This window comes from Pipra filicauda, unplaced genomic scaffold, assembly GCF_003945595.2.
Source record: "Pipra filicauda isolate LSUMZ 115617 unplaced genomic scaffold, ASM394559v2 scaffold190_size1978887_pilon, whole genome shotgun sequence".
NCBI lineage: Eukaryota > Metazoa > Chordata > Aves > Passeriformes > Pipridae > Pipra > Pipra filicauda.
Genome location: NW_024104299.1, coordinates 1002431 through 1029446, shown reverse-complemented (window position 1 = coordinate 1029446; position 27016 = coordinate 1002431). Strand labels below are relative to the sequence as shown.

Here is a 27016-nt window from a genome sequence, read left to right as displayed (position 1 = left end):
TCTTTTTAAAGAATTTATGGATATACAAGTATCGATGTGTACTCATTTTTTCCCACTCAAAGTTATGGTGGGTATACAGGTTGTCTGAAAAAAAAAAAAAAAGGCAACTAAAACCATTCCACATAGGTAGGCATAGCTCTTACTGCACAATGGGTAAGTTATGAGCACTTCCAAAGGCACCATTCCTAACAACAAATAAACAAAATTTTCACACACAAGCTTTCTTGAATGCCTCAACTTTAATGGAGTCAGAACAATCCTATACAACTATATACAGATGTTGAAGCATGACTAAATATCTATTACTTCCTACATACAATCAGCTGGAAATATGCCCCAGCTAGGAAATACAAACACATTTGCAAGATTATTTTACTATTCTTGATCGTAGCCGTCGCTTGATGATTAGATGATCACTTTCCTTTTCTTTTTGTTCTACAAAGATCTGAAAAAGATGGTATTAAACAATGTTTACTCAGCATTTCAGAGACAAATGACATAGACTTCTAGACCTGTATGACTAAGAGCATAGTTTTCTCCAGAATCTGTTTTCAGAATGAAATTTGCTTATTCACTGAAAGGGTGGTCAGTCACTGGAATAGGTTGCCCAGTGGCAGAATCATCACCTGGGGGATATGCTTTAGTGGTGGACACAGTGGTGTGCTGGGTTAACAGTTGGACTCAATGATCTTGGAGATCTTTTCCAATCTTTAAAATTCTATGATTCTATTACCTTTTAGTCAGAGGTCTCCAGGATAGAGAGACCATTTTAGTGCATCATAATGAGCTACAAATACCAGAAACACACAAAATCCCATTTTTTTTTTCTGGAACAAATACCAAAGTCCAAAGAAAAATGTGATCTGAAAGCAGCTTTCGGTTCTAATTCCTAATACTCATTTCGTGATACAAGAAGTGTTCAGAAAACACAGTTTTTAGCTTAAATTTTTACAGTTTTCTCTGACTTTTCCAGGATTCAGTCTTTCACTTTTTCATTCACTTCCAAGCTTCTTTGCTCTTTTTGCTCTGCATTTCTACCATTTTTGTTTTCCTCTTACGGACAGGATTTTGGTTTCTGCAACATCCATTCATACAATTTACAGGAAATTCAACAGGATATCTTAGTATGGGCAAATGCTTTCTACAGCATGGGGAAGAAAGGATTGAAGAGAATGAAGGGATATACTTCAGAAGCAACAGAGCAAGAGATTCTCAGCAGTATAGTTACTGTCAAAACCATTCAGTTGAATTTCAGAAACAATACATAAACTCTGGCCTATAAGGCTTTTTATAGACTGGCTTAGATAGGGCAACACAATTTAACCACATCCAGAAGGCTATTTAAACTGTGTTTTGAAAAGCATGGATGCTATTATGCCCAAATATCAGCTGGGCATAAATAGAATTCAAAACCACCTTACGTGCTCACTTACCCTGTAACATTAATTGTACATGCAGACCTTTATCTTTAGTATTTCAATCATGTTATTCCAAATCTATGGATCCCTTAATGGTCTCTATTTCTATTCTCCCTTTATGTTACACTTAAATGAACCACAGCTACTGGAAACACAGACTCAGACTTAACTGCTGTAGCACAGGAAAAAGTAATCCTCCACATACTACAACTAAGATATCTATGAATCCAAATGTAAAGACTGTTGTATCACCCATACGACTGTTGTATCACCCATACAGTAAGTCAGCAAAGAGAGAAGACAAGTGAGAAAACAGAGAAAATGAAGTAAAACAGCAGAAAGAAAAGACCAAAAGGAATGGTTAGGCAGAATTAAAAAGTAAGTTGTTATTTTAAAACCTCTTTTGCAACCTTCAGATTTGTTTTGTTCCCCTACTAGTTTATTTTAAACTAAGATTACAGAAAAACATTACAGTGGGCAAAACAGTAACCTGTAATCACTTACTGAAGAAACAGGGATATGTAGGGGGGAAGAAATGTCAGTTGAATACAGCTTTCTCTTAGCTCGTTTTGGCTTGAGCTCATCTTCTTTGACTTTTTCTGGTTCTGCAGACTTGGGAGAGCTTATTGTCTCAAACAGCTTCTTTGCTAGAAAACAAGTTTTGTCATAAGTACATGTCTTACTGGTTTTGTGAGCCTCAAAATTCATGAATAAAGAAAGCTTTATTAAAAAAAGTTTAAAATTAAACCGACGTAGTCTGAAGTTCAAATATAAAAATTCAGAAGTGGTATTTGACTACCACAGTTTTCTATAGCTGGAAGCAGTTTTCTGTATCTTCAGATGCAAAAGTTTAAAGGACACATTTAAATAGCACATTAAAAAACAAACAGGATTCAGATCTCACTGCACGTTAAAGACTTCTGAATTGAACAGATTTAAGTTCTTTGTGCTGACACAAGCATAATGTAGAGTCAATTTTCTCTATATATTTGTGTAGTTTTATCAAATTAGTACTAGCTCTATAAAGAGAGGAGAATATGCACTACAAAGCAATAGGAAATCCCAAACAATACTCTTATACAAAGAGGAAAAAGATAAAGGACATGGTAATAAAGGTTATAAAGCAGAACTCATTTGCTCAGATCTAGTATTTTAAGGATGAAATTTTGAGAAGTCTGAATTTGGTTTCCATTGGTAATAAATGCTGTCCTCATGGAACCAATATAACAAACCTGATTTATGTCAGATAAATAAAGATGCAAGGCAAGTTTTCAAGCTGGTACAGGAGCTTATTTCAACTGTCCACATTAAATAATGACTGACCTTGTTTTAACCAAATAAGTAATAGTGTCTTTTAGAATTTAACATTGTCAATTTCTTGTGCCTTCTGCTAATTTTTTTTTTTTTAAACACAATATTCCAGAGATCATGTCTTACTGTGGAAAAGAATAGAAGTATATTCTTCAATGGAAAGTCCTAGTAGTTAACCTTACCAAGGCTACGCTCAAACTTAACAAAATCCATTAATTGCTCCATATTGAATTTAATGAAGTCTTCCAAATATTTTCATGAGACACTGGCTTTCAGATTCTGTAGAACCAATCTTCCCTTCTCACATACATCAAAAAACATTAAGAAAGTTTCCACAGAAACAAGGCATTGCTTATAAAACACGGTAAGATTTGGAGTTTGGATTCATCTCTTGATTTTTGTAGAGCAGCAGGGCAAGTTTCTAAATGTTGCCTTTACCTGTAAGTACAAAGTAACTCTGGTATTCTGAGCCAAACAGTTATCATTGCTTTTATGATATGTGTGCACACATCCCACACTGCATCTTTCATTCCGCTTGGTTTACCTTTCACACTTAACCTAAACTTTAGAACCATGTGTCCTTGCAGTCAAGACAAACTCTTCTACTCTGCCATTCTGCAATGCCCAGAGAACAGGGAATAAGCCTTAATTATACTGTACAAACCTTTGGAGTGAATAATAGTAGGAGAACTTTGGAAAAAATCACCAAGTTTCTGGAATGTCCCATCTTTCTTCTTAGCTGACTTTTTACTTAAAGTAGATTCTTGCTTTCTTAAGGGGTATTCTTTTCTAAGAGACTGAGCAGTCGACATCTGTATAGAAATACAAGTTTATTGTTTAAACTGAAAATTGACTTATCTTCATGTTTAATTTCATTTTATTTTACTTCAATGTTATTTTCAAGCTGACAGTTTAAGCTTTGCTACTGACACCTCTGTTCAGTTTAGTAATGATACCACTACAGCAAGAAATGTAGACAACCTCATTTTATACCCAGAATTAAAAAAAACAAACGCCAAAGTTTCACAGAATACATTTAAGGACATGAGTCATACAGGAAACAAATAGTTACCTTTTTGAAAAAGGCAGATTCAAAGTTATACAGTATTTTATTAGACAAGATAGTCTAATTATAAATAAAGTAAGAAGAATCTGATGAGGCAAATAGATGTACTATCCAATCTCTGAATCTGCCCAGGTTTCCACTATGGCCTAAAATAATCTTTTTATAATTGCCATAAATATAGGTAATATAAACCTCAGTTTTAGTTCAAAGGCATTGTCTATAACATCACATTCTAATAGTATGCTCAAAGTAGTCTGGGTAACTATTCAACATGTAACATTCTTCTCTTTGAATCATTGCACACTGCAGCTAGGACACTACACGTTCTTGGCAAATACAGACACTCTCTTTGGTTGGCTTACAGAATTTAGTAGAAAGACAACATAAATGTTTGAGGATCCTATTCAAGTACACAGATAAGGATAAGATACTGCTTCATAAGAATATTTGCTCCTTTAACAAGTCCACCTTTACAGAAAAGGCTCAACTAACTTCCAAAATGGAACAAAATCAAACCATTTTCTTGTTGCTTGTAGAAGGTGAATCAGCCACTGCAGGTTTTGCATTTCTCTTGTTCTCACTTTTCACAAAATCCTAAAAAATTAGGAAATTAGAAGAAATAATAATTGATACCAATGATTGCATAACCAAAACAAGCAATTTTACAGAACTGGTCTATGATTCCACAGATCACAGCTGGAGACAGGAAGAAATGTCTTCCTGTCACTAGAAGGGAGAGAGAAATGTAAAAGGTAAAGTGCAAATTAGGGACAAGAGTCCAGAGTCTGGATCAGCTGAAGTCTATGACCTTAATCAACACAGGCCAGAGATCCACCACTTGGGGGGGCACAAGGTTTAAATATACCCTACGTATATCCTTAGGATCTCAGTGAAAAATCAGAAGGATAGAGTTTAAGTAAACGATCAGAGTAATACACTGAAAAGCTCCACTACAGATTTCATCAGTTGGTTTAGTTCACACCTCGTTCATCTCTACACTCTTCCTTTTCCTTCTTGGCTTGAGCATTTTAACTGTAACTGGTGATGTGCTGCCCTGGTGCTTCACCTCCATCTTATTGGGTTGCAGAGGTGTGAACTGGATTTCCATCTCTGGTTTTGGGAACCGACTCGTTTTTCCATCTTCCGTAGACACTTCAGAAGAGTCAAGGACAATTTCTGAATGGTCCTGTAAGCATATGGAAATTTTAAGAAAACAAGTTTTAAAATAACTATGAGTTAAATAGTATTACACATATCCCCCCCACTTTTGCAGTGGATTGCGAAGTAAGCATTTTTATTTTCCAGCTGTTAGCTTCCAGAACACTTCCAATAGAAGCATTCCAAAGAAACCTACAGCAGAGTATTTTAGAATTTTTTTTTTGTTAAATTTTTACAAGTTAACATTTGTATCTATGATCACAGAACTTTCCCTGCCAAACTCAACCTGATACTTCGTTTCCGAGTCATTTTCCTCAACGGCAGAGACAACTAATCACAGTTTTCACAGCTAGGGGTAGCAGAATTGACATGATTTTATCCATCTTAACTCTGCTGCTCCTTAGGAACTAGGCAGTAATAGCAGCTTTTGCAAGAAAAGTATAATCTTTCGCTATCTTATCTTTAGAGAGCTTTCCCTTCACTTCTACAGTAGAGAAGTTAAATTGTGTAAGTAAGGTCCAACTGGCAAGCAGTCTGCCCTGCTATTGCTCACCCATTTAAAAGAATTTATATTTTTTCTCCAGCTGACATATCTAATAATCAGCCACTTCATATGCATCAGTGAGAGGTAAGTTTTCAAGAGTACACAGTTGAAGTCAGATATAATTATTCACATAATTATATTATACAGATTTATTTCTACCAAAAGCCGCTAAATCAGGTGATCTGATCATCAAGGCATTTGCAGAATAAAACTTTAGAATCATTCAGGCAACAGGACACATTTTATTCCCTACTGTGCATTTAGCAAAGTCCGTGCTACTGCATAAAATTTTCAAAGTTTTATACCAAGCTCAATTAATGAGAAGGCACTGCTAGGACACTGAGATTATGAATAATTCTCTTTACCTTCATCATATCTTACTGGAATATTTTTTCCAGCTACAGGACTAACCTTGCTTTGTTCTCCCACAACTGTAAATACTTACAATGAGTAATATGAGAATATGCTACACTGTAAACCTCAAACTATTTTGAGTTTCCTAAAGTTACAGCATAAAAGCTCAAGTGCAGATAGCTAATGAACACCTAGGCTGAAAGACAATAGGAGTTTAAGACAGTAACATCTGTTCACAATGAGATCACGTGTCCTGGTGGGTCTCACCAACTACTTCAATACTCTGCCTTCAGGAATGGAAAACAGATGCTTTGTAGGGATAACATGTGTGATCCTGGTCACCTCATCTGTTCCATCAATACCCTCGCAGCACTCTCAGTTTTTGCATTAGAAATGTCAGATACACCTTTGCCTAATCCTCAGAGTATCCATCTACAAATACATTTATAGATTTCTACTATAATTTTTCCTAATCCCTGCTGATGGTATTGGTTTTCACCACCTTCAGAAGACCACTAGCTCCTTCATATAGAAATATGCTATTTTACTTGTTTTAAAATAAACTCCTATCAGTTTCAGCAAGTGTTGCCCATTTCTTGCAGGATTTTAGGAAGGACAGTTCTGCCTTCTGTTTACCCCCAACCATGACTTTTTTTAAGCCTCAGCTCCATGACCCTCCATTGGCCTTAACCTCTTCTAATTAGAGTGCCAGCCTCTCCACACAAGGCAAGAGACACATATTGCCTTGATCATTTTAGCTCTTTTTCTTTCTCTCCACTATGATTTTCCTGATAATTATTCGACTTCCCCCCAGAACTTTACCCCATTCACTTCAACACCACCATAACAGTTTCTCACACAATGATCACAGTAATAGACTCTACCCATCCATAACATCAAATATTGTTGCTACTGCCTTAAGGTAAGTACTTCAGCACTAACCATTCACAACGCATCTTCTCTGTAACTGATTTTATAGCAAAAACCTAATTTTATGGTGATCTCTTAGCTGCTATTACAAAGCTACATTAAGCAGTAACCCTCCCAAGAGCTCATACATCACAAGCTTTATCTATACAGCACAAGCTGAATTGATGAAACAGCAAGAAACTAGCCATACAGTCCTACTTGCCAATAGACAGTAAAGAGATGAAGAGATGTATTTTAGCATTCAGTCAAGTTCTGCAGTAAGAGGAGAATCATATCTTGTAGCAGCCAGGGAAGGGACTGCTACGAAATCCATGTTCAGACCTGTTCATTATTAATTGCCAATGGAGTCACATAGCATTAATTCCATTTAGAAGGAGAGTGACCTCATTAAATAGTGTTCATGATGCATACAAGGGTTCAGTCAGAATCAGAAGTCTCTGTACAGTTACAAGGCTTTTAATTTTTGTTCAGGAAATAGGCAAAATAGATCTTTTCCTTGTGTTCACATCAAATATTATTTTGTTTTGGTTTTAAGTAGGATGCAAGATACTGCTTTATTCTTGTGAACCCCCATATGGGCTGGTAGCTTTAATTACAGAATCATCTTACCATACCATAGGTGACATCATGAGAAGTTGTTTGAGTTGAAATCCCCTTAATACTGACATACTTAAACTGAGATGACACTACAAATACTGTGTCTCCAAATCTCTAGAACCTGTATTAGTTAACTAGTTTTCCCTCATGTGTAGAAGTTCTCTAATGTATAGAGAGATAGCATTCTATTAACTAAAGTACTCATTTTCTGAGAGTGAGTGTGAAAGAGAAGAAGAATAAGCAAGAACTGAAGATATAGCTAAAGTACAAAGAACTACAAAAACGTATTAGGAGATTCCCAAAACTATATACAGAAATATATACTGAGAAAACAACAAAACAAAGTTAATATCATTAGTACATATTTTCTATAAATTAAACAAACATACCTCTTTGCTTACGGACTGATCAGTTTTATCTTGTCTTTCTTCAGGTAAAGGTACTTCTGACAAAGGCTGAGTGCTTTCACAGTTAATGTGTTGTTTCAATTCCTTTATAAAATCATCTTTCTCAGCCAATTGTTTTCTTAGTTCTTCTATGTCATTTTCCTTACCCTAACAAACAAAGCAAAAATTGCCACAAATTGCAGGATTGGCAGAAGAAAGTAATACATATCAAAAGCATCATTATGTTTACTTGGTAGCATCAGTTCTATTACTGCGGGCTAAAACAGTCAGGTATCCAATACAAAGTCAGTAATTTAATGCCTCTGTGTAGAGTGAAAAAAAGTCTTAGTCTGGGAAAATGTAATGCAAAACTCTTTGTTTTACTATACTTGTTTAGAATAAGTTCACCTCCTATTTGTTCATTAAGTTCTTGGTGCTGTGAAAAAGGCAACAAAAGTGATAGTTATTTCAGATATCCAGCCCAAATTCACAATCAGAGCATTTATTTGCCCTACTTAATATTTTGAAACTTCAGTTACTACTACGAATTCTGTTTCAAGCAAACATAAAGCTTTTCTTCTTTAAATTATCTGCAAAAGGTTTTCATATAACAGTGTTTAAGAACAAAAAGGAGAGCCAGAATGCCAAGTGCAACGATACTGTTTTGCAGAATTAATGGATAACAAAAACAAACAAAAAATCACAAAGGAAGAAGACAGAGAGAACTGACCTTTTCTGAAACCTTTAGTGCAGCCTGTTTCAGCTCCTCTATTTCTCTGTCTTTTTGTGCGGTGCTAGAAGCCAAACTCTTGAGCTGTACTTCCAAAGCTTCTACTAGTTCATCTCTTTCCTCACGCCACTTTTGAAGATTACTATCCTTCTCTACCAGCTGTGCAGCAAGTCTTTCCTAAAGAGGGAAAAAGGATAGGTTAGAATAGAAGACCACTTCTACACAGTGTCTGAACTGTTCTGGTAGTTTTGTTTTGCATAGTTAGTACTATTTTATGGCCTTAGTAAACTTAAGAGCCTATGCAGATCTTAAAAAGCTCGCACAGAATTAGTTTCACTACAAATATGCCAAAGCAAACCATTTTTCAATTAGAAAATCTGTATTTATATTTATACGCTTCGTGAAGAGAATTTTTTAAGAACCACCACTCATGTTTGCTTGCTCAAAGATTTTGCTAGTAACAAGTCTCAGGCAAGAAAAGTCACAGATAAAGTGAAAGTACTTCTAGCTCCTAACATCCTCCTGTACTGATTGCAGGTCCAGAAAGTCATTGCTAACTACCTCTAGAGGCAAATACAGTTGTAGATTCTAGAGGTTCATATAAAAATTTCATATGCTTAAGAAATTACAACATTGACACAGTCCAGTGACCAAGTAAGGCATCTTAGTTATTAACCATCAGTCATTCCAATGCTAGTCAAAACCCCAGCGTATACATCAAGTATTTTTATTCTATATCTGGAAAACACTTTTTCTAACAACTTATCTTCCTTTCTTTCTTGCCTTTTCTCTTCCTTCTAAAGTCTCACAAATTGTTTGCTTGGGCTTTTTCTTGGTTTTTTTTGTTTTTTTTTTTAAAAATCCAAGCAAGAAATCTTATTTTCCAAAGTGAGCTTCCTTAGCTTCAGGTAAGGAGCAATTCATTTTAGCATAGGTTATTTACTGGTGTTTTACATACAATATGAAATTCGAAGACTTCATAGTGAGGTGGTAGTATAGGACAGAAAAGAACTGGCATGGTACCTTTCATTATGCAGTAAGTTTTTTCATTTTATGATCCTCCTACTTTTCCCTTTTCATATTGAGAAGATCTCGTGTAGGCTTTGCCATATGAGAAAGTCAGGGAACTCTGACAAAGGCCAGCTATCTCAAGTGCCCATACTGTTAATGTCTTGACATGACATTTGCTCTGTACTAAAGCTTTACACTAGAGGACTCTGCTGAGACATCCAGTCACTTACAATTTCTGCTTGTTGCTTTACATGATGTTCTCTGTTCTCCACAAACTTTCTCATTTCTCTGTTGAGATGATTCTCAGCTTCTTTTATTTGATTTATGAGTTCCATTTTTTCCTCAAGCCACTTCTTTCTATCAGTTTGATACTTTGCCTCATTTTCCTATTTTGATGAAACCAGAAATAATACCATAGGTAGAAATAAAAAAAAAAGAAGACTTAAAATTCAGAATACCATTGAATTTCAAAAACATAACAGAAATACTAGCATGGTTCTATTCCAGCATATTCCCAAATGCAAGTATTACATTCTCATTTGTTCTTCCCTATTGAAAAAAATTTATCAATTTTCAGCACTTGTTATTCAGACTGGCAAATCTTCATGTAACAGAGGTGGTTTTTTCCTCAAAATGTTCCGGTAAGTTACAAACACTATAAAACTTACACCAAAAGTAATGATAAAGAGACTCTCTTAACTTAAAAATCCCCAATCTTTTATGCTGCCTTAAAGGACATGTTAGAAAACTAACTTCTGCTTCATGACTGAAAGGTAAAGAATGCAGTACAGTTTGAATGAGAGGCAGAGATGGCTCGTACCTAAGAATGTCACTTCAATCCCCAGTAACCTTGTCTCCTCTATCCCAGTCAAACCTCAGACATTTTACCACATAAGACAGAAGGTACCTGTAAAGTTGCTTAGAAAGAAAGTCTACTTTCTATTCCAAGGAGAATTAAAAGTAAGTTCTCTGCCTCACAGAAAGGGCTCACAGGTCATGCAGCAAGTACAAGATCTTGAGAGTTTGATTTAGCAACTGACAGGAAAGATGTTTGGAACAGATATCAGGAGCTGGATCAAGATAACTGTAAGAGGAGACCAGCTACAGAAGCACCTTGCATGGTAGTAGCATAATGCAGGGGATGGTGCACTTCATTATGGGGCATAAGTGATGCCACATATTACAAAGACACTGCATCCAGACATCACTGCACTGGTGCACTGCAGCTTTCAGAGGAGGTTTCCTTTACCAGTGTAACAATTGGCCATATCATGCCCTCCCTTTTGAAGATACCGATGCAAAAAAAATTTAGACTCCTAAAGGGAATTTATAGTTTTAAAACTATGTATGAATTACGTGTTATATTTTACCTTCAGTTCTTTTTGCAGCTTCATTAATTCCTCGTTTTCATTTATGGTTTTCTCATTTTTGCTTATCTTTTGCTGCCAGTCAGTATTGCTCTGGTTACTCAGCTCTCTGTATTTCTGCTTCCATGTTTCCAGTTCTAGTCAGAATACAAAATGAATTCACATTGAACTCACATAGTTTTGAACACTTATTTGACCATGTTCACATCCTTCTACTAAAGTTACTTGGGTTTATCAGCTATGATCACAAAAAGACAACAGAAGCTTTTCAAAAAAATTGCTGTGTTACATGAAAGTAATGCCTAAATAATAATTAACAAGTAAACCCAGAAATTTAAAGCAGCTATCACAATACACATTCAAAATAATTTTGCCTCCCTGCTACCTTTTCATGAAGAGATTACCTAAAACTAATCTGTTGGTCTCTTCTAATTTGGCTTCAAGCACTTGATCTTGTTCCATCTGAGTCTGTTCTTGTTCTTCTAATGTCATCCGCATATCTTCAATTATTTTTTCCTTTGCACACAGATCTGAAAATTTGAAAATTAATTTACAGATGAGCCTCCTCCTAGTTCCCACCATTGTCTCCCAAAGTGTCTTGATTACAAGTTGTTTCCCCATTTCCTGAGATTAAAAGTTCCATTAGAAAGAAATAGGGTATCTCTACTGAACTATCCAAATCTAAAATTCTTAAGTGATTCTGTTCTCAGCAACTTGATTTAGATGTTTCAGTGTTAAATGTCAGACTACTCATGGCTATGAGAAACTAACCACTGTTCAACTGCTAAATGTTTACCAAATCTGCAGAAACTAGTATTGTGCTAGTTCATGCTGTTGTTAAAACGGACACCTAAAATGGCAAATAAATCCCAACATTTAATAAGTTAACACTGATACTTTCTCCAAGGCTTACATTTCTTATTCTGAGATTGTTTCTTTGCTTACTATATCTCTAATAATGATTCAATAAAAATATTTCTTGTGAGATTTTAATGTCCAAGTTGGAATTTCTCAGTATCTTAAAATATAAATACATGAGACGCTCCAAATTTGTTCTCAACATGACCACCCATTATGTTGACACTCCACATACACACAAAAAAAAAAGGAACAATAATGGCTTTTTCTGACCTTTATGTGTTTTCTCGTACTGTTTGGAGATTTCTTCCAGCTTCTCATTATTCGACTGCTCCTAAATATTACATTGAAAGCAAATTAAAGAAAACATGTTGAAAGAAACAAATATATATGCTAGAAAATAGTGGCTTTTCATTGTGAATTTAATAAATGATGAATCAAGTATTTAAGACAAACAGTCCAAATAAGTAAGTTCTTCATATAATATAAAGGAGCATTCAAGCTGCTTAAGAAAAAAAAAAAAAGAGGAAGACAATACAAGTAACATATTTAAGTGTCACTAATCAGAAACTCTGAAGGTATTAAGTATGTATTTGCTAGGCAGATTGTCAAATTGTTTTAAATAGAGCCATGTCCTGCATGAGAATTTCTTCAAACGTTTTTCATTCATCTGTTAAAACTAATTTCAGCTGGCTACTCTTTTACCCCAACTTGTATAAGCTTTCTCCACCTGCTTGGAAAACTCAATATTGGATTAGTTGAAAAAATTAAGAACAAGGAAAATTTTAGGAAAAAAAATACCTTTTTAAGTTTCAGGATTGTGCGCTGTTTGAACTCCAACTCTTCACTAAACTGGCTTTTAATTTGCTCCAGCTCATTAACTTTTTTCCTCAGGGTTTTCTCCTCAGATTGCATTGTACACACCTGCAACACCACAGCAAGCAAAACTAACATTTAGTTATAAGCCTTCTGCAATCTCTGTCAGATGTCTAAATAACCAATTACTTTAATTAAGAGTCAAACTTTTGCAAGTATCTTAGCTAAATTCCAGGGGCTGGTAGAGCATTATACTGTACATCCTTCTGAGGAAAGGATTTTAACCATAGAGTATTACATTTGAGAGGAGGGGGGAAAAACCCAAACCCAACCAACTTAACAAAAATTCCACCCCTTAAAAAAACACCACAAAACCCAAGTAAAGGAAAAAACCCACTCTGAAAACACAACAAAAAACCCCAAACAAACCACAAACCAGGAGATGGCCTAATTAAGCTACAATTTGTTGTCCTTTAAAAAAAAGTTTTCTGACACGGGACCTTATCCACTCCTTGCTATTTCTCAAGCAGAGGATTATACACTGAATGCTGCGTAGGAAAGGCTGCTGGTGAAAATGTTAATACTCTTTAACTTCCAAGGCCAAACTCTTGCAAGTCTGTTGGATTTTAAGTTTTTGCAATATCCCATGAGGTTCTAAAAAAAAAAAATTTACTGCCTGCTAACTTTTACCAATGTTAATTGTCAGTATTGAGTTATTCCATTTATTAATTTCTTCTCCCCAACCTTAACAGGAAACATAGCTCAGAATTAAAAGTCTCTAGAAGTTAGTGCTTTCCTTTTCTGATTAGTCTATCTTTTCCTCTCAGAGATCATCATTTTCCACAAGTCTGAAGTCAGCACAAATAACAATGTAAGATTACTGTTGTTACAGAGATTATAAAATCCTTCTGCATAATCAGATTAGTCACAGCTTTCACAACTCTTTCTCAAGGGTATTAATAAAAACTTACGTGACCCTTCAATATCTGTACTAATCTATGTTCTAACATCTGGTCTTTGGTTTACAACTTCAATGGCTATGTAACTTAAAATTCAATGTTACTGTAGATATATTGCTCAAAGTAGCCTTATTATGAATCACTTTTAACATTTGTAGCTTGAGATTTGTGAAAACCAGTTTTAGTAACAGAACCCCAGGCCCAAACCCGCAGAAGAAACATTTTGCCTATGGTTACCAACCTCTTTTTGTACTTGCTGAATTTGTTTCTTGGCATCAGATAGTTTCTCTTTCAAATCTGTATATTCTTCCTCTTTCCTCTGCAAATCTTTCTTCAAACTTTGTACAAGAGCAGAGCTCTCAGAAAGATCTTTACGTAGCCTTGGGTTAGTAATAAATAACATTAGTCTTACACATCTCAAAAAACAGCTTTCACACATTAACTCAGGCTCTTTCCCAGTTTTATTCAGGAATAGAATCTTGGCTCTAGCAGATCAACGACAAGCTTTATAATTGTACTTTTGGATTTCAATTTCTTATTATATGATCCTGAAGTAACAAACTGCTCAGATTCATTTCTGAACACTGACATCTTTTTAAATATTACTTTTTTAAGCACAGTAGAGCAACCATTTTTATCACTAGGTGACCATACAAAGTAACAAAAAGGAACGAGACTAATATCAAACAAGTTTGAGCTTGATAACTACACATCCCAGTCCTTGTAAGGATCAAATAAATAAAAATTCAAATAAAAAAACCCAATAACATAGCAGCAAATGCTGCCCTCACAAGTGCTACAAAGCAAAAAATAAGTTTGATGGGTTCATTTTTAAATGGTCACATTTATTTCAAAGAGTTTACAGTAAGACATCCTGGATTTTTACCTTTGAACTAATTAATAGAAAGTTTTTTAGATAAGTGACAACACAATACAAGGCCTTACAAAAGGAAAACCTTTCAAAGCTTCACAAGCATAGGGTTGGGGATCATCAGACCTTCATTCTAAATTGTACTTTGGAGTATGTACAGGTACTCAGATAAAGCACTAAAGAAACTATAGTCAGTAGAAGGGCTACATAGCATCTTAAAGCTATTTTTACATAATTATAATTTTTTAACATATAACAAATATAATCTCTCAGACACATGCTCTTATTTCTCAAAGATTTAAAAAGTAGAGGGAGGTGAAGAAAGTTCTACCCTCCTATGACTATTATTCCTTCAAGTCTTACAGTAGATTTTGTTCAGCTAGAATAGCTATTACCAAACCCAACTGTTTATTGTTGTTTACTCCCTAGGCTTTTTTTTTTCTTTCTTCTTTTCCTTTTACCACCCAGTCCTTTCCAAAGACAACATTGCCTGCTTTGGTACATTAAACTATATGTGATTTCTTTCAGAAAGGGTATGCAACAAAACTATTAGAAATCCCCAAATAATTAATTTCCTTATATGCTCCTATTCCCCCCCTCAATAGTTCCACATGATTTAGATCTGTATTTTTGAAGGAATGAACAAACAGGTGTGGAAAACACAGCCAACAGAATATGCAAATATAAAATTCAAGTAGTGTATTGAAACTTTTCAAAGAAGCAGTTTGTTTAATCGAGTTTATAAACAAGAAAATGTGTTATGTCAAAATAAATTGATGTTGACATAAGGGATTTTTAACTTAGGTCTATTGTCAAAGGGTTATGAGTAATCTCGTTATTTACTCACAATTCTATAGATTGTATTTGCTCATCCTCATTTTTCTCCTTTTCCTGAAGAGCATGTTTCATGTTCTCCAAGCTGTTTGTCAACTGCACAACTTCATCCTTCAGATTTGCTTCTTGATCGTTCAGTTCTTTCAGTTTTTTGTCCGACTTGGTACATTTCTCTTGGAGAGCTACTGTACTACTTTGTAGATTTAAAATAGTAGATTCTTTTTCTTTAAGTACTTCTTCTAACTTTTTTATGTTGTCATCTTTAGCTTCCAGTACACACTCAAGATCTCTTATTTTTCCCTCACATCCATTAACTTTCTCCTGAAACTGTGCAATTACTCTCTGATCTTCTGCAGCCTGTCTTTCAAAATCCTGAGTTTTCTTCAGGATTTGCTCTTGTAACTGACTCATAATATCTTTTTCCTTTACAGACTGATCATCTTGACTTGCAATCTCATTTAATTTTATTTTTAGTTGATTATTGTAATTCTCACTTTCATTAAGTCTCTTCTTTAAGTCTGCAACTTGTTGAAGCAGTTCTTGAATCTGATGACTTTTTTGTGAAGAAGCCTTAATCATAATTTTGCATTCTTCCCAAATGGTTTCAATACTGCGGTGAAAGGAGCTCTCCTGTCCCAGGTCTGCTGTAGAAGCAGTTTGGAACTGCATAGATACAGGACTCATTTGAGCTGTCTGTGGTTCATCTTTTTGAGGGTCTAAGGAGTCCTTTAGATTAACTAAATCAGTATCCATAGTGTAAGACTCTAAGTGACATTTATACAACTCATCTACTTGGGACTGCATTGTTTTAATTTGGGACACTTTATCAATTATATTTTGTTCAGCAGCTGTTACTTGGTTATTTAGCTGAATAATCTTTTCTTCTTGTTCCTTATTTACAGCTTTCTCTTTCTCCAATTTGGAAACAGTCTCCTGATAGTCAGCTTGACATTGCTGAAGCTCTTCACTTAAACCATAAGCCCTTTCTTCAGAAGCAGACAGCTTCAGATGCAAGCTTGTTATCTGCCAACTTAACTCTTCTTTTTTATTTTTTTCTCTTTGGCATTGTTCTTCAAGTGCAGCTATCTGACCTTCCAAGGTTTCAGTTCTTTCCTTCAGTGCCAGTATTTCCGCATGGGTCTCAGAATTATTAGTTCTCTTTGGATGAAGAGAGCAATTTTCCCATCTCCCTGTCTTATCTCCTAAAAACAAAAACAAAACAACATCAACAATAAAAAATATCCATAGAGCTCAGGTTGATTAAAATCAATAGTGCAAGTCTCTAGCAATACAAACTGCAATTGCTCTACAGAAAATGATCACTGTCTGAAAGCCACACCCTTATAGCATTTTGGAGTCTTGAAGTAGTTAGAGCCCTTGCAATAGATGCCTCTTGGTCTTCGAGGCATAATTTGCAGAAAGAGGTGTGCAGAAGACTTTAAAAAGTTTGTTATGGCTCTATTCCAGCCTTTACTCTATAGCACTAGCAGAAAAATCTAGCTAGTTTTACTAGTATTTATAACACTTATGAGCTAGATAACATTCACAGTTATATCTAGTTTCCACCTTCACTGATTCAACAATCCCTTTAAATAGAACCAGCAATTACCCACCCTACATTTAGCAGATCAATGGTGTTGTATGCTTTTCTGAGAAGTTTTACTCACACTCAATATCATGTTACTTTAAAAGTAAAGCTAAAATTCCAGCATGTTTTTTGTTTGATTTTTTTGTTTTGCTTAGTGTTTGGAACCTTCCCCTCTTCTTTGTTCAACAGGTTTCTAAACTAGATAAAAGGATAACTATTAATGCCCACACCTAATATGTTGCATGTAAAGTTCTCCACAAAAGATTTATAACATATTAACCCAACTCCAAATTTCCATAAGTATTTTATTAGCTTGACTCTTTTTTTCCCAAAGTAATGAGCAATTCTAACTAAAAATCACATGTATTTCATCACCTTCAAAAATGACTCTGGCTGTATTTCACACAAGTGTTTTAGGAACAGTTGTGTTCCTTTAGTGACATGCACTTTAGTATTAAATCAAGCCTGACTATCTCTAAGGATTAGGTCATCATAACCATGTACTACAGGAAGATAGTATGAATTCTTGTGACTACTGCAACTACAATAAGGCAGAGTTCAGCCGTCATCTCACTTGGGGAGCATCAAGCACATAGGTACATGTGTACTGCATGGAAACATCCTCTGAACAGATCCAGCAAGTTTTATAGTCCCTAATTTGAGTCACTAACAAAAAGTCATGCTGAATATTAGCAGTAGTGTTTTGGTCTTCAGTGATTAAAGTCCCCAAGACACTTCTCTTGCTTTTCTGTAGCTTTTATGTTCTAATAAGACACATCAAGTGCTCCTGTTAGATCAGCCACAACAGCAGGTTTACTGTGGCATATAAAGTCATACTTTTAAATCCTAAAAGACTAAAAACTTTGGATTTAGGAAATGGTTCTCTGAAAGCTCAGTTGTGTAGACACAGGAAAACATATCAGACAAAATACCACCTATTCCTCACATTGGATTGGAATTGTGCATACTTCACTAAAAGGCAGAGGTGTTGAGGTGCTTTGTCAAAACCTCTAGTCCTTAGCTTCGAATGACACTTACTTGAAATAGTTTTACATCAGAAACGCCCTATTGGATCACACACCATCAGCTGACTTAACCTAATATTTTTACCTCCTTTTGCAACTATTGGTAGGCCCAGCCACTTCCTGTGGAACTTCCCTGACATTGAAGAACTGAGACAATGCAACCCTCCTTAACCCTCTCAGTCATGAACCTGGTGGCTGTCAGCTTGTCTAACCATGCCTGGAATATGAGAGTTACCTGCCTCTCCCACCTTCTAGGGCAGTAAATATTAAAGTTCAATACCCAGGGCAAGAAGTGCTTTGTTCATAGAATCATAGAGTATCCTGAATTGAAGGGAGCCACAAGGATCATCGAAAGTAGCACTGCTCTCCAGCCTCTCATTCCCTAGTCTATATGTACATGCAGGGTGGCCCTGTTCCAGGTGCAGAATCCAGTGCTTATCTTTGTTAAACTTCTCACAGTTGGTGATTGCCCTGCCCTCTAATTTGTCTAGATCTCTCTGCAGGGCCTCTCTGTCTTCAAGGGAGTTGACAGCTATCATTGGCAAACTTACTTAGTATAGCTTTGGATCCCACATCCACATCATCAATGAAGATGTCAAAGAGAACTAGGCCTAGGATGGAGCCCTGCAGAGCCCCACTAGTGATGGGTCACTACCCTGAGGTAAACCCATTCACTGTAACTCTTTGCACCATAAATTTAAAACTGACCAACTGCAATGAGTGTTCCCACATTCTTTTACTGCACACTGTAACAAATGATAGTCCACCCTTCAGTTTATTCACCGTCTGCAGCCTCAGTTTTCTATGATCGTGTGAATTTGACAATTCTCATTTTACAGAAAGAGAAGGCCTTTCACCCTTCTGTCACATATGCTTTCCACAGTTCCATGAGAAAGTGAAGCTGAGCTGGGTAGAGGCAGCCAGCCCTTGTAAGTACCATTTTGTACAAGTCGCATATAGCTCACTTTTGCTTATTAATAGACTTTATTCACCTGATATGCTCACAGATAAAGCAAGAAAAGCAAAAGGATTGAAGGTGCAAGCATAAGAGCTGTACAAAATATGTAATTTGTGAACTTAAAATAATTTTACTTCCATTCAAGTGAAAGGCTTTTCTCCTTTGCCAGCACTCTCACCTTGACCAGAGCTGGTGCGTTCAGAATGAAACACCAAGTTTTGCAGCACATACTGTATGACAGAACAATCAATAAGTCATTGACACCTTTGATGCTTGCTTAGGTAAGGTTCAAAAACTTGAGCAGGAGATGCCACTTTCTCTGAAATCCAGCAATAGCAAGTTTAGTACAAAAACTACTGTTAAGAAATTGCCGAAGAACTACAGCTGGGTCTGCAAGTACATACACAGATGAGAAAAAGCATCAGAAAGGAAAGAGTCTAAAAACTAAATTTTATTAAAGCACTTAGAATAAATAATATAGGACCTTCTGTAAAATAGATTACATTTACAGAACAATTATTTCCGTTTACAGTTTAATGTAGCAGATCTCTTCCTCATAACGCGATGTTTACGCTTCACAGCTTTTTGCATCTGTTCTGGAATAGAAATCAAGGTTTTTTTGAAGACCCCCTCTTGAGTGATGGTAGAAATTGTACCTTTCTTTGTAGGTGGCTCTTCTTCCACAGTAGACTTATTTTCCAAGCAACGTTTTCTTCCCACTTCCAGTACAGTTTCCTCACAGTCCTTCAATTGGCTGCTTTCAATCAGTTCATTGGAGTTCTTTTCTGCTAATTTTCTCTTAGTGGTAGTCAGAGTGTTGTCCTGTGTTAAAATAGCATCAATTACTTTTAAGTGCTCAATTTATGCAACTTCAAAGGCTTAGTAGTTTTTTTATATACAAATACTTTTACAAAACTATCTGGGTAAGGTGTATAGCGGTTGTCAGAGGAAAAAGTGAGTTACAGATCAGTTACTTAAACCAAAAGCCAGTACAACTTATAATACTAATAAACTCAATATTTTGCACTCTACAGGAATCAGAGCAAAAAACTGGGAAACTACAAAATGCAAGACTTACATGTAAGAGAAGTTAGTTTACCATCTGAAAATAATTTTCAACGTCAAGAGCTGACAAAATTCCCAATTTGTTCAAAGGGCAAACAGTCAGTTCTACAAGTTAATCACTTTCTTATCATCGTTGCCAGAGTTGGGAGTTTTAGCATCCTTTAGCAAAGCCACAAATCATTTTTGTCATGACATATCTGATGCATTTTGAAAGCCCAGTCATGTCTGTCATACATAGATATCTATTTGACTACTCTATTAGACTTGAGATTTGTGGTCATGTTTAAAATTTCATGCCACACAGTCTCATAGAAACACTGGACAGTTAAAGCCTTGCTCCTGGAAGAAGGACTAAGAAGTCACCGCAACTCTCATCACTCTTGGATCATTCATACTATTGAAAAGTTAAAGTGCTGTGGGGCAGAGAGAGAGAATACAAGATTAAGTATGGTCAAAGCTTTAAGTTTACAGTGGAAGAGAGAAACGGATCAGAGTGCTGACTAAGTTTCATTTAAAATCTTCTCAGAGCTATTTCAGGTTACTGGACATCAGGCTCAAAAAAAAAAATAAAAATCCCAAAACCCCCTAACTGCATGTTTTGATCTTTTTTTTAAGCCTGTATACATTTAGTCAAGCTAGTCTTCTGGCATTCAGGAGCTATCAATAGACTAGACAGTTCTAAGTGGTATTAATCATATCAAAAGCAGATACCCATGTCATACCTGCTTAGTCCAAACTCTGCTCAGTATATTCCTATTATTGCTTTTCCTTTGCAAGTGTGCATGCATGGTGGTGGTGGGTGGAATCCACTGATTTTTTATTTTTTTCTATTTACAGAATCACTGTTCTTTTCACATTATTAGTTTCTAACTTTGATTAAAATTGGCCTTTTGCTACAACAAAACCTCCTTTTTTTCCTCTTTCATTCAGACAAAAAAATAGACAGTGATGCATTTCCGCTATTCTCACCATTCAAGTTCTCACACTGTGGCTGTTTTTTTTAATGGCTCTTAAGAGTCTCATCTAGAATTCTCCAATAATAAGTTCAGACCACTGCTTCTGAAAGTCCCATTTTTCACGCCCACGCACACATTTTGCTGTGGCTTTAGTTTCAATCCCAACTGACCTGTTACTATTTCAAGCAAGTATTTACAGAAAATTTCAATTTCCCAAAGTAGTTAAGTCCATTATAAGCACACAGAAAGATTTTTTTATATAAAGACAACTGAGATGTCTAAGACTTACTTTGTCTTTTATGGTTTCTTCTGAACAGGTCATCAAACCTTGTAGTCTCATAATAACTTTATCTTTTTGCTCCACAATGTCTATTAGTTCTTGAATCCTTTTATTTTGTAGATTCATTTTCTTGGAAAAGAAAAAAAAAGTAGTTCAGGTAGTGTTAAATTGTTGAATTATACCATGCATTTAGAAGCAAGATTAGTTAAATTATGTTTGATATATGAAAAAAAAAAGCTAGAAGCACACTGTAATAGCATTTTAAGTTATTGGAACTTAGTATTAAAGCAAATAATTTTGCACAAAATTTTTTTATGAGAAAGTTACCTCAGTTGCATCTTTAAGTTGCTCAGCAGACTCTTCCAATTTAATCCTCTGTGTTCCAAAATCTGTAACAGGAAAAAAGTCTGCATCAGGTAATCATTCATTCTTTTGGATCTTCTGGTACCTCAGTAGTTTTTGAATAGATTTATTTTCAAGTTGACTTCTACTTATAGGACACATTTCAAAGTTGTTTAAGTTTTTTGAACGGGAAAATTGGGCCTTGCAACCCATACAAAATATAGATCATATCAAAAGACCTCTGCTGAAATCATATGATGAGGTACTGCTAGCTTTTCCTCCATGAATGTTTCACAGGATGCCTGAAAACACTACATCAGCAAAACATAAGAGAAGTATAAGGATTAGAATCAGGAATCAATAATTTGGATGTCTTACCCCACAATTCCAAAATCTGCGATTGATAGTTTGAAGTTTTGTCTTAAAAATCAAATAACCAAGGCCTGAAAAATTGTTTAACCTGAACATATAAAAAAAACCTGATCACCACTGCTATACATAAGATTTAGTTCCAAAATCCTGCTCAACTAGATTATTATTTCTATTTCACAGCAGTCAGTAATTTCTTTTTTTGTCTCTTTCACATCACTCCTAGACCCAGCTTACCTTTGGTTTTCTCTGCCAGCTGTTCTTTGGTCTCAATTAGTTCAGTGGTGATTTTTTCTAGCTGTTTTTGAAGCCATCCTATAGTTTGCTGTGGGTCTTCTAGGGACACAATGTATTGGTGTGCTGCTTCTGCCTGATTTTTTATATCGGTGATATCATTCTGCAGAGATTCAATAATGCCCTCAAAATCAAAGCAGATACCTGGCCCTGTGCTATATTCTTTATCCTGAAAGATAATTTATATCCATTTAGAAATGGCAAATAATTACACAAAAGCCATTATTTCTACAGAAAATTTGGAAGACCATTACAAATTCAAACATTTAAGTACCGTTAATTCTGACTTCAAAACCATCTTGAAGATTCATACGCATTTTGATTGCCAGTTTCTGTCTACCTTCACACACAAGTGTCCAGTATCAAGTAATAGCTACTTTTTTATAATATTTAATGACCCAACATTACAGTCCACTTTATATGTCCATAAACATATCACCTCCAACTTTACTATAAAAGCTAGCATTTTTTAATTCAATGAGAATATTGAATGAACATAGAAGCAAACAGTTTTAGAAGGAATACACCAGAAATTTTCAGGTATCAGTAAAAGTTTGTGAGGTCAAACAATTTTGTGGTAACTTAATGTGAAAGTTGAACTCAAAATACTGACTTTATATCTTTCTTCTTTGTTTTTTTTAAAAATAAAGGATTTCAAACTCACAAGAGAGACAGCCTCAAAGTAGGAACCGAGTTATGACTTAAGTGTATGGATAATTCTCATTACTTCAGTTGTAGCTACAACTGCCCTGAGAGGAATCTGTGATCACTCCAGTACAGTCCATATATAATGCCTAAGAAATCAGCTTCAAGGACTGTAAATAGGTACTTAATGCAACAGATTTTATATCATAATTGCAGTTTTCCCTCAATCTCTTTGTATATAGGAATTTTCACTTTGTGTTGGAGAAATGCAGAAAACTCCAAAGATTCCTAAATCCCAAGGTTCAGCAACCCCATTATTAAATGGGATAAATATATCTTGCTGAGGATACAGTTGCACTGCATGCAATTCCTTGAAACCATTCTTCTAATTCTTAAGAAATATCATGATGATAACAGGTAGTGAGTAAAAGGGACATTTAGGGAAGACAGATAAAAATACCAGAGGTCCAGTTTGCTCACTGCCAGGCTGATCTTCTAATTTCTTTCTTTCATCTGCATTTTTAGGATAACTATTTGCAAGTTCCTTGAAGATTTCCAGGCGTTTTTCAGCATTTTCTTCAAGCCGTGCTCGTTCATGATCAAGGCACTCTCTAGAGCAGGAAAAATAAGTCAGCTAAAAGCTAGTCAGTATGAGATGCTAAAAAGTTATAAATACAGCTGCTTATAAACAAAGATGCTTTCTTCTTTATTTTGGCAGAGCAAAACAATACACAAAATAGTGCTGCTACACCAGAACAGAGGTATATTTCCCATACAGACACACCCCTAAAGTACAAGAGGGAGACAAATATACAGATTACGGATAGCACTTAACAAAAAGCTTTTTTTCCTAAGCTTCTTGAGCCAGAATATCTGTTTGGAGTATCACTAAGACCAAAGTAACCAAAGAATTTGCAAATGTCGCTCCTACAGACAACCTATCAAGGCAGCTCTTCTCTTAGAAAGAGCTCCACAGGAACAAACACTACTCACAAGTTATACACACACACCCCTACCCATCCCACAGAAAAATCAAAGCCTTTTGTACACAGAATTTTTCCTGACCTCATAGTCCAAACAAACTGGTACATTAACACATATAGTGGAAGATAAGATCTAGTAGAAGAGTGTGGTCTCCTACAGTTGAGAGAGATTTAAGAAATAAGTGAATTTACTCTAATTTGCTTAACCAGTAACTTTAAAATCACTTAAAGCCAGCTTACTTGAAATCTATTTCCCGCTCAGCAAAATATTGGGTAAACTCTTGTATCACTTCTTCACGAACTTTTAGCTCCAGCAGTAACTTATTCTTCTTTTCAGTAATAAGTTTGTTCTTCAGCTCTTCTATGAGACTCAGTAGTGTCTAAAATTACAATTATTATTGAGTTTTTCATAAAGAAAGTTTCCCAGAAGAGAAATTTTTCCCATTCCTTAAACACTACAACACTTTACTCTCCTGCTGGCAAAAGTATTTTATTAGCTTATTCATAAGCAGGAGGATTCATGAGTGGGTTGAACTACCTGTTTGGTACTAACAGCAATTTTTAAGTTTGCACAGAGGTGGCATTTACAAAGAACACTAAGTTTATAACAAAAAACTCTAGAAGTTACCTTTAAAAACAGGTTTAAGATCCACGGAATTTGGCCTTTTTTTCCAGATACCCATTTTTGAGGCGGTATTAATGAAACCTGCACAAAACTGTCTCTAATAGTCTGTTCCCTCCTGCTTGTCTTCCCTAGAAGCGACTGTTCCTTAAAGGACAGTTTCCAGAGTTTTCTTGTTCATAAAGTAACAAAGGAACAATCTTCTGAATTGCTAAAAACCAGGTAATACTTTCTGTGCATTGACCATAGGTTACCAAAAGAAGAGAAAGTCAAATCTATAATTCTTACTGCTCAGTCTGTACCTTGACACATTTAACAGAGTATTCCCACAATAAGCACTAAGTCACAAGTAATCCACTTGTAGTTCTAAACACTATATTTAGGTAAGATAAGGGTGATCAGAAAAAAGGGGTGAGAGATGAGGGAAACCGGGAGAAGAATACCTTGCTTCAAGGCTCCACACTACACTGAGTCTTAAAGTAGCCCTGATACATACCATATATTCTTCTTTTCCGAGAACAATTTTACTTTCTTCCTTTTCCTGCACTGCTTCTTCTCTTGACACACTGTGCTGTTCCTCCATCTCGTCATCATCATCATCATCATCTTCGACCACATCTTCCAAGGTTCTGTCCCACAGGATAGTGGCTCTTCTCCTTGAGATTGGCATTTTAGTGACATTAAGCAGTGATGATTCTCCTGCCAATTTCTGGCCAAATGACTGATCTTGGGGAAGAATAGATGTATCCATAACTAAAACCTATCCAGAAAACAAAGAACAAAGTTACCGGTACTTTTTAAAACCTCCATTGGCACTTTGAAGACATACCTTTGCACTCTCCTGGAGCTCTCTGGAGCATATCCAGCCTATCCTCTATTCCGAGTCACTACTCAACATCGATTTCCACCTAGAGTACAAAGCTGTCACTTTGTAGTCTAACCTTTCCTTTGATCCCAAGAACACGAAGTTTCACTAGATGGATAACCTACAAGAGGGTTACCACCACTTGCACCAAGAGATTTCTCAATTTCCTGTACTTTGAGTTTCTAGTTGCATTACAGGAATACCATCCTACAAATTCTATTTCTTGAACAGCTCTGTCACCCTTACAGTCTGCTACTTCTGGTGGTGCTCTTAGCCTGTCCAAATTCCAAAAGCATGGATCTAACTGCCAACAGAACTTTTCCATAGCTTTCATTAAGACTGCAGCACTGATCCCCAATACTTTCACGTTCTATCTTTGCCAAAGTTATATCACTGCACTTACTTCTACTCACTCTGCTTCCACCTTCCCACTGAAGCCTCTGTGAACATAAAGATGACCTTTCAAACTCTTTGGTACTCAGTCTATTTTATCAGTATTTCAGGTGAGCAATATTCCAAATTGAGATAGCAGTAGGATATCAGACAGCTAGAAGTGCTCTTAGGTGAAAGTATGTTATGACTACAGAAGAAATTTACCTAGATCTCAGGGAATTTCTTTCAAATATAGTTAGTGTCTGGTTAGGCTGGACATTTCACAGGAGTTACAAATTTTCAGCAGGGGATGCTCCCACCCCCACACTCAGAAGGAAAAAGAAAGTCCCAACAAGGCCTTTTTAAAAGCTCTAGGAGATAAAGCCCAACCAGGAATAATTAGAAATATCATTGCAACATGACAGAAAAATCCAGTAACTAAATTCATATTCTCAAGAGTGAGAGAACCTGCTCTTTAAAGCAAATCAAAGTTACGGAGCAACAAGATAAACAACAACACACTTACTTTTTGCGCAATGGCTGAGAACTTTAGCACATTGAGTGTTTCATCATATGCTGAAGCACATTGGCTTATGTTTACTATCATGTATACCTTCCCTTTTCCACTGAAGAATCCTTGAAGAAAATGAGTTAACTTACTTTCCCGAAAGGGTATGTGCTGCTGCAACCTTTGAAGACAAAAGAACAGATGATCAGAAGTTTAATAAGTTCCAGGCAGTCCAAGAGCTGTCCAGCCTGAAGACTGGAAAACACCTATAAAAGCAGCAGTCTTTAAATCAGTTAAAACTGTTTTGAACTAGATACAGCTGTTTGTGAAGAGCTTGTGTGGCTGTGGTGATTGCTGCTTTACCTTTTTTTCTGGTACACTACAGCAATGCAATCAATGGGAGCACTTAAGCCAAGAGTGTTCAACATTTAGCCTACAGTAGGTCACGTAAGCCTCATGCTACAAACTATACCCCATCTCTTTGTTTACTTTTCCACATCCACAAAAAGTACTTATGTAGTTTTAGACATGCAGTATCCAACATTATCAGAGATCTCTTTCACCCCTTATCGTACCTCTGAGAACAGACAATAGCAAGTGTCTAGGTAAGAAGACTAGCATACATCAAACATACAGAGATACTTTTTAGAACTTTATCCCTAATCTCCCAGAAGTTTGGCATGTCCTGAATCAGAAGCTGCACCCTTGAAATTAACAGTTGGTGATGAAGTTTTTAATACTTATAGAAAGTTTTATAGGAATTCCTAAAACATGACTTTGCCACCAAATGCATTTTGGATGCACGACAGCTATTCAGTAACATGAATAGTGCTACAGAACTCAGCAAGATAGTGACACTCCTTCCTGCCAGAATACGTATATGGCTCAGAAGTAGCTTTGCCACATGATGGAAACAAGAACCATTATAAGAAAG

General features: G+C 35.8%; 1 protein-coding gene across 1 annotated transcript in view; it reads right to left on the bottom strand.

The window, feature by feature from the left end:
- Positions 1–220: 220 nt before the first annotated feature.
- The window catches only part of KIF20B (kinesin family member 20B), a 37100-nt gene continuing 10304 nt past the window's right edge, over positions 221–27016 (bottom strand). Inside the window, exons 13-34 of the mRNA XM_027717939.2 lie at positions 26101–26263; positions 24834–25097; positions 23956–24095; positions 23193–23343; positions 22031–22256; positions 21410–21471; positions 21092–21211; positions 19438–19603; positions 15224–16412; positions 13747–13885; positions 12532–12654; positions 12004–12064; positions 11277–11402; positions 10876–11009; positions 9736–9891; positions 8495–8671; positions 7768–7932; positions 4778–4981; positions 4312–4389; positions 3394–3541; positions 1923–2065; positions 221–445 (exon numbers count right to left, since the gene is read on the bottom strand). Coding sequence (XP_027573740.2) covers positions 368–445; positions 1923–2065; positions 3394–3541; positions 4312–4389; positions 4778–4981; positions 7768–7932; positions 8495–8671; positions 9736–9891; positions 10876–11009; positions 11277–11402; positions 12004–12064; positions 12532–12654; positions 13747–13885; positions 15224–16412; positions 19438–19603; positions 21092–21211; positions 21410–21471; positions 22031–22256; positions 23193–23343; positions 23956–24095; positions 24834–25097; positions 26101–26263 — 4213 coding nt within the window. The 3' untranslated portion in view covers positions 221–367. The remainder of the gene's footprint in view (positions 446–1922; positions 2066–3393; positions 3542–4311; positions 4390–4777; positions 4982–7767; positions 7933–8494; positions 8672–9735; positions 9892–10875; positions 11010–11276; positions 11403–12003; positions 12065–12531; positions 12655–13746; positions 13886–15223; positions 16413–19437; positions 19604–21091; positions 21212–21409; positions 21472–22030; positions 22257–23192; positions 23344–23955; positions 24096–24833; positions 25098–26100; positions 26264–27016) is intronic.